This window comes from Leopardus geoffroyi, chromosome B2 (assembly GCF_018350155.1).
Source record: "Leopardus geoffroyi isolate Oge1 chromosome B2, O.geoffroyi_Oge1_pat1.0, whole genome shotgun sequence".
In the NCBI taxonomy this organism is placed as follows: Eukaryota; Metazoa; Chordata; class Mammalia; order Carnivora; family Felidae; genus Leopardus; species Leopardus geoffroyi.
Window position 1 is genome coordinate 86086585 of NC_059332.1, and position 8326 is coordinate 86094910.

General features: G+C 32.5%; 1 protein-coding gene across 3 annotated transcripts in view; it reads left to right on the forward strand.

Moving 5' to 3' along the window:
• Positions 1–7873, forward strand: part of MANEA (mannosidase endo-alpha) — a 64900-nt gene extending 57027 nt beyond the window's left edge. For all 3 annotated transcript variants that reach the window (XM_045499059.1, XM_045499060.1, XM_045499058.1), the window contains exons 4-5: positions 2693–2769; positions 3549–7873. In XM_045499059.1, coding sequence (XP_045355015.1) covers positions 2693–2769; positions 3549–4206 — 735 coding nt within the window. In that variant the 3' untranslated portion in view covers positions 4207–7873. The remainder of the gene's footprint in view (positions 1–2692; positions 2770–3548) is intronic.
• The last annotated feature ends 453 nt before the right edge of the window (positions 7874–8326 follow it).

Below are 8326 nucleotides of genomic sequence, written 5' to 3' on the forward strand. Positions count from 1 at the left end.
CTTAGCCTGGAACGTTTCTCTTACTGCTTCTTCTGCAACCAAACTCCTATATTTTTCCCTTTAGGGTAGTGTGCTAGAGTCTGCCTTAGGGAAGTCTAGACTCAGGAGCATGTTCTCTCTCTGATGTGTGAGTGCCTGTTCAGATCTGCACTCACCCGATTTTTGTCCCATAGTGGCAAGAGGGGTCTAGGCAGTTTGGCTACCTTCTCTGGTTCCCCAGCTTTTACAGAGGTTGGTTTCTGCACTGGTGGGTGAGACTCCTGCCAGGTTCTTTGGAGTAAGATGATAGGTCTGAAAACACCCACGAGGGTGCTTTGGTTTATGTATGAATGTCAAATCTTTTGATTAAAAAGGGGGATAAGTAGGAGAAACATTTTATGCCAGCATGTTGCTGACCTCACCAGGACTGTCAGATGTTCACTTTAGAATGTTCACTTTGGCTGCAGGGTGGAGAAGAGCTGGAGAGGTCAGAAGTAGAAGCCTGAAATGAAGAAATATTCATGATTCTTACTCCATAATCTAAAGCATTGCATTTGATTTTATTTATAGTATTCTATCATTTATAAGGTTATTTTAGCATTGGTCTAATAGGATTTTCCCATTGAATGAGAAATAGTAACTAGGTTACATCATTAAACCTACAAAGTGATATTATAATTAAAAAGTTTGAAATATATGAGGGAAAATGAAAATATTATATATTTATCAATAATGGCTTTTTTAATTACTGTAAATATATTGAACTATAGTTTACAAAAGAAAGAAGGATGTCATTTGTATTTGACATAGTCTGTTTGCTTAATATGGTACCCTTTATTTATAAAATGAAAACTTAGAAAATACAACATTCCATCTAAAGGGAGAATTACCCAAGGTAACATTACATAAGTATACCTATATCCTTACCAATCTGCTTTCATTGAAGTTAAAAAGCAAATACCAGAGCTACTGAAAACTATGACTATCCTAGCAATACTTACAACACACAGAATTGAATTTGATCTTAATGATAAAACTTCCTATTAATAAAATGAAGTCTCGATAATATTATACAATGTAGGGAATATTTTCATTAAATGCTATCTGATTTTAAACTTCTGTGACAACTGTTGGCACTGATTTATGTAAAATTCATTTTACTTTAATTGGGTAATTGAAAACAAAGGCACTTTATATTGCAGTAGCATAGAAATTTATTTTTATTTTTACATAGAGAGCGAGAAGCTCAAGCAGACCCCATGCTCACTCAGCATGGAGCCCAATGTGTGGCTTGACCCCATCACCCTGGGATCATAGCCTGAGCCAAAATCAAGAGTTGGATGCTCAACTGGCCAACCCACCCAGACACCCCCTAGAAGTTTCTAATTACATGCATGCTTCATAGAGAACCAAACCCTAAAGTTAAGATAAACATTTTGATGTTATTCGATTGTCATAAAGATGTTTAATGACTACTGATAAGTCAGTAAAATTAGTAATGAAAGTGAGAATTTTCACATTATTTGATAGTCACATCTTAAGTACTAGTTGGAAGTAGCATTCAAAATCGTTTTGCTAGCCATAATTAGTTTTTTTAAATTTGTATATAAGTAATGTTTTTCATTTTACAAAATGATTGTTCTGTGCACAGTATTTAAAAAATACTTTTGGTTACTGCTTTTTACAGTTATGGTTGAGATCTATCTATAAACCATTATCAACAAGCATTCATAGTACTAGCACATATTATTTTTCCAGTAATTTTGGAATAAATCCTTTGAGTAATAGTACACATATGTAGATTATTTTGTGATATTGTTTTAATGATAGAAGACGTTGTCATTTAAAGATACCTGCTATTAGGATGCTTGGGTGACTCAGTCAGTTAAGCATCCGACCCTTGATCTCTGCTCAAGTCATGATCTCATGGTTTATGAGTTTGACACCCTTGTGGGGCTCTGCACTGACGGCGTGGAGACTGCCTGGGATTCTTTCTCTCTCTCTCCCCCCCCTCCCCCACTCTGTCTCAAAATAAACAAACTTTAAAAAGATATTTGCTGGGGCGCCTGGGTGGCGCAGTCGGTTAAGCGTCCGACTTCAGCCAGGTCACGATCTCGCGGCCCGTGAGTTTGAGCCCCGCGTCAGGCTCTGGGCTGATGGCTCAGAGCCTGGAGCCTGTTTCCGATTCTGTGTCTCCCTCTCTCTCTGCCCCTCCCCCGTTCATGCTCTGTCTCTCTGTCCCAAAAATAAATAAACGTTGAAAAAAAAAAAGATATTTGCTATTGACTCCATTTAAATGTAAACTTAGTTGGTCATACCTGGGAACAGAATCCATCCAGATTTTTCTGGACCATGTTCTTTTAAAGAAACCTATGTCTGGATGTAGAATATATCCCTATTCATTATAAGAAATATAGGAAGACGTATTGGATGGTGGTCGAACATTTGGGTTCTGAATTCAGATTGCCCATTTTGACTCCAAGTGTCTGACTCACTTAGTAACTACTTTAGAGAGTCATGAGAATGGAGATAAAAAGTATAAACTGTTGAGCATATTATTTCACAGTAACAACATTGACTAAGAGCTTTCTCCCTTAGAATTCTCTGTTGACTACTAATTGAACATAAACGTTATCTTAATGAAAGTATATTCCACGTTTTAATAACCTTTTTTACATTATAAATAATTTCTCTAATCAATTTTTTGTTTTAGGTCACTTTTCACATCGAGCCATATAGCAATCGGGATGATCAAAACATGTACAAAAATGTCAAATATATTATAGACAAGTGAGTTTCTTCTGTGTTTATAATTATTTTTTATGAACCAGTGATAATTACAGTTATAAGAAGAGTAAATTTAAATGTATTTGAGAGATTTGAATGAGTTATGATCTGATACATTAAAACTAATCATTTTGAGGAATATTTATGAAATTCCTTATAATTCACTTTCTGTGTAAATAGATTGTTCACTTTACTGTTTGTGTTTATTAAGCTGTTTATGATTTCTCATATCATATAAATGATATAAAATATTTTAAATTGATGTTATTAAACCACAAATATTAAGTTTTGTCTAATTATGAAACATGAACTGCTTCTCTATCAGTGGACTCACATCTAATATTTATATTTAATCTGATTGTAAGGAAACATTAAATTTGTTCAAGGATTTTACTGATGAGAACTGTGACAGATACTATATACTCTTAAAAAGAAACTCGTCAGCAACAGGGAGACATTGATTAGTAGGAAGCAGTTGACATATTCATATAGAAAATGGGCTTTTTATGGTATTGGTCATTATTTGTAAACCTCAATATAAGATAGTTAATTTGTTGTTAGGTAATGTCTTGATGTATCTAGTATCTTATTTTTCTAATCTGCAAAATTGAAAATGCTTTTTTAATCATTACCCATAATACAACTGATCCCCCTCAAAGAAAGTGAACAATGTGCTTATTAAACTGCATGCATTACCTTCATTTTCAATATAGAAACGGTTATGGTCTATGGAAAATGAGTTGGAGATATTCATTTCATTTTTACATATTTTTGTATTTTAGGTATGGAAATCATCCAGCCTTTTATAGGTACAAGACTAAGACTGGCAATGCCCTTCCTATGTTTTATATCTATGATTCCTATATCACAAAGCCTGAAAAATGGGCCAATCTGTTAACCACCACAGGGTCTCAAAGCATTCGCAACTCTCCTTATGATGGACTGTTCATTGCACTTCTAGTAGAAAGCAAACATAGGTATGATATTCTACAAGGTGGTTTTGATGGAATTTACACATATTTTGCCACAAATGGCTTTACTTATGGCTCATCCTATGAGAACTGGGCAGGGCTAAAATTTTTTTGTGATCAGTTCAACCTACTGTTTATCCCAAGTGTGGGCCCCGGATACATAGACACCAGCATCCGTCCGTGGAACGCTCAAAATACTCGGAACCGAATCAGCGGGAAGTACTATGAAACTGCCCTGGGTGCCGCACTCCATGCCCACCCCAGTGTAATTTCCATCACCTCTTTTAATGAGTGGCACGAAGGAACTCAGATTGAAAAAGCTGTTCCCAAAAGAACCAGTAATACGGTATACCTAGATTACCGGCCTCATAAACCAAGTCTTTATCTAGAACTAACTCGCAAGTGGTCTGAAAAATACAGTAAGGAAAGAGCTGCTTATGCATTCGATCATGAGCTGCCTCTTTCTTAATGCATTTATAATTCTAGAAATCAATAAATATTTTTTGTTTTAGGAATAACTGTCAATCAGTATACACTGATACACTTAATAAAAAGAATTTGTTCTTTTTTAAAAATGGTAATGTCATCATTGCCACCCTTCACAATGCTGCACTGAAAAAATGAGAGAAAAGTGCACAGTGTTCTGAATTTGCAGTTAAAATTCTACTTTGATACTTTCATTTCACAGTAAATGCTTGTGTTACATAATTAGTGCACAGTTACATCAAACTTGTATTCTGGGCCCAAAGAAATAGTGTGCATATTTGGTATGTCTACTGAGGAAAATAAGGCTTAAACGATAGTGTACATGTTTCATGTAGAATTTTTTCAGTGATTCAGTCATCCAGAGTTTGAACACTAAAGTCTCCAATAAAAATACTTAAGGGAATGTAATCATAACATCAGTCTTACTGTGAATCCTATTGTGTGAGGAAGGCCTGCATCATCCATTGAGGAATTTTGATAAACCATAGCACGCTTGGTGTTTTGTCCGTCTAATGTGTCTGCTTCACATCGATGAATTACAGATTTTAGAAGCTGTGGAAAGTTGTTTCATAAAAGTTAACAATTGCTTATCAGTTATTAAGAAAACATAGTTCACAATTGTTATTCATGTTTTTAAAATTCAATGTTAATCAGAGACCAACTGTTAGTATCAATTTTTTTTCTTTCTTACCTGTCATTGGATTTCCTTCTTGTTTTTAGCTATTTTTACCAAAATAGAGAAAATTTACTTAGCATTTTAAGGCCATGGAAGTGAAAATATTTTTATATCTTAAATCCATTCCTACATTTTACTTTTACTAATTTAATGATTGAAATAATCTCATTTAAAATACTTTATTGTATGTAATAACATCCCCATGTGTAAAAACATCATACATTCATGGTACCTATCACGTTTAATGCTTGTGATCAGTTGTTTGTCATATTGTGACAAATTAATCTACCTGTATGCTAATAATGAATCTTTATTTTTTTTTAATGTTTATTTATTATTGAGAGAGCACGAGCAGGGGAGGGGCAGAGAGAGGAGGAGACTACAGAATCTGAAGCAGGCTCCAGGCTCTGAGCTATTAGCACAGAGCCTGACACAGGGCTCAAACTCACAAACCATGAGATCATGACCTGAGCTGAAGTCGAACACTTAACCGACTGAGCCACCCAGGTGCCCCAACAATGAATCTCTTTAATAATAGAGTATATGTCATTCTCCAGTTAACAAATAGTTAATATTTGTAATTAGAAATATAGTAAAAAAATATATGCTCACATGAATATTATTTATTAAAGAGAAGCAATTGGGCAGTACTAATCAAAAATACATATAAATCTTCAGGGTTTAGAGATACTCATACAGAAATTAACAACAGTAGAATTAACAGAATTAACAGTAAATTAACAACAATTTATCATAAAATAGTCCATCAGGTGATGAAATTTATTTTCAATCAGTGATTTTGAAGTAAAATTTCTTTGAAAAGAGGCAAGATTAGTGTTAAACTTACTTATAACTTAATTTGCCATTTCTCAGAATGATCAGACAATGGGAAATTAGTACAATAATAGTAATCCACTTTCTCAGAAAATGACAAGAATAAATCACTATAATGATGTAAGCAAGCATCTTCATAGGACCACTCATACAGATAGAACCTGTGGATTTTTTTTTTTTCTTCTATCCAGTTAGCCACTGTATGCTATCCTAGGGATGAATTCTAAATACACCATGCCTAATAATCACACTGTATTAAATTTTGAAGAATACTACAGAGGAGTTTTTGACATTGCTTGTACTATATATCTTAACCTACTGTGACAGAAAAGTTTTGTGAAATGGTTCTGATTAAGGGAAAGTGGATAAAAACAAGGTCAGCAAATCCTCAACACAAATACCATCACTTCCTATTTTGCTCTCATTGCAGACCTAGATAATCAACAGCATGCTTTACCTCTGAACTTGACCCCATCCAGCCAGTAACAATCAGACTTCAAAGTAAGATAAAACAGATTCTGTCTTCAGTGCAGAAAGTTGTTCTCAAGGGAAGAATGTTTGGAATCTGATATAATGGTTTAAGAATTTATATGAACATCGTGTGTCTTTTCACCTGTTAAAAAAAATTAGGAGGAATCATATCCAATAATTATTCTCAAAAATGCTCTCAAAACCCTTCCTCAGGTATTCATTACAGCTGCCTGCATCATTTGACTTACAACACAGTTTATATCATTATAATCACAAGTAAATGAGAGCAAAGAACTGATTGCCTAAACTATATAGGTGTAAATTCAATAAACAGTGTAATATATGCAATGCATGAATCATAATTCTTTTATGGTTTAATCAGTCTGTTTTGACTGCATAGAAAATCTTTGTTTTATTGTCCCCTTAAGGACTAATATTGTCAAAAACTGCTGTTATTAGTGTTTAAGTTGTACGTTTTTTTGTTTTGAAATTAAAAAATGACTATTTTGTTATGTTAATTAACTTTCATTTAATAAAAGCGTACATGAAATATATATAAAAATGTTTCTGCTTAATGAAATATTTAATTTCTGATGATTAACAGATGAAAGTAGTATTCATTCAGCACTCTTTATTTTCTGTTTGAAATACGCAACACTCACAAAGTCTATCTTTAACTGCATATACATTTTAAATGTAAATTTGCTAAACTTTTTTTTTTATTTGGGAGATGTTTTCTTATTTTTTTTTTTATTCTTTAGGCATAATCATGTTCTAACTCTTATGAAATTGGTCTTACCGTAACAAGCTACCAGAAAGTCTACCAAGTTTATAACCATGCACTTTTCAAACTAATCAGTTACTCAGTTTAAACACGATGACATGTGTGAACTCTATAGTCCCTACAGAAACAGCTCTTAAAACTGTGTACCTAAATTTTGGATTAAGGTCAAACACCCTCATGTCCCATAGTGTAGAAGCAATACTTTATTAAATTAAAGTATAAAGCAATACCTTTAAAGTATAAAGCATATAGTATAAAGCATAAAGTATAAAGCAATACTTTTAAAGTATAAAGCAATACTATTAAAGTATAAAGCAATACTTTATTACTATTAAATACTTTATTACTTTATTAATAAACAATATTTATTTAGAAAAAGTCCAGTTACTTTCATAAATATCTACAATTTCAAAATGAAAAATGGACCTAGCCACAGCCACAGGCAGAAACGTTTTTTGGCTCACATGTTCTCTGTTTAAAAATAAACTCCAAATTGAATTTTATACTTTGTTACATGTCCACGTAAAGTCTAAATGTTGTTGTATGCTTACTGTAAAATTATCATTGATAATTCAGGTACTACATTGGCTTAATTACAAAGACTCACTTATCCTTAGTCTAAAGAACTTAGTAGTAGTGCTGTTACATTTCAGTTATCCGTGGAGAGAGGAACATTTTTCAATGCAATTAGTTTTTGTTGGTTTTACATAATTTAGGATATCAAAAGAATTTAAAAACTAGTAAGCAAATGATCATACATCTAAAATTTACTGAAATTAAAAGAGTAGCACTTTTTATTCTTAGTGTTCTAGATCCCATTTAAAAGCATCTTATATATTAAATTGTAAAAAAATTTAACCATGAATTTAACCATAAAGAGACTTTCAGAAAATACCCATGAAATAAATATCTCATGACATAAAACAATAGTATACTATTATAATTCTATATACAATTCAACTTATGGTATATGATTGTATCCTCATGCTTTGTGTTTTTGACTTGAAAGAATTGGTTAAAAATCCAAGAAAAGATTGTAAACAACATAAAGTGACACTCTTTAGCTATTCAATCACATTTAAAATTCATTACAATTATATTCGTGCATAAAAGTATGTTTGAATCAGTTTTATAAAAGCATGTTTGAATCAGTTTTATAAAAGCCATTATGAAGACACTCACTCTTTTGATAATATCTCATGTAATGCGATCTTTACCCTGATTTTGAAAATACAAAAAAAAATTTAGAAGAAATTCAATTGTAATAAATGCAATAAAGTTTAGAAATTTATATATTTAAACAGTCATCTAAATGTAGTATGCCAGAACTTTTTTTGT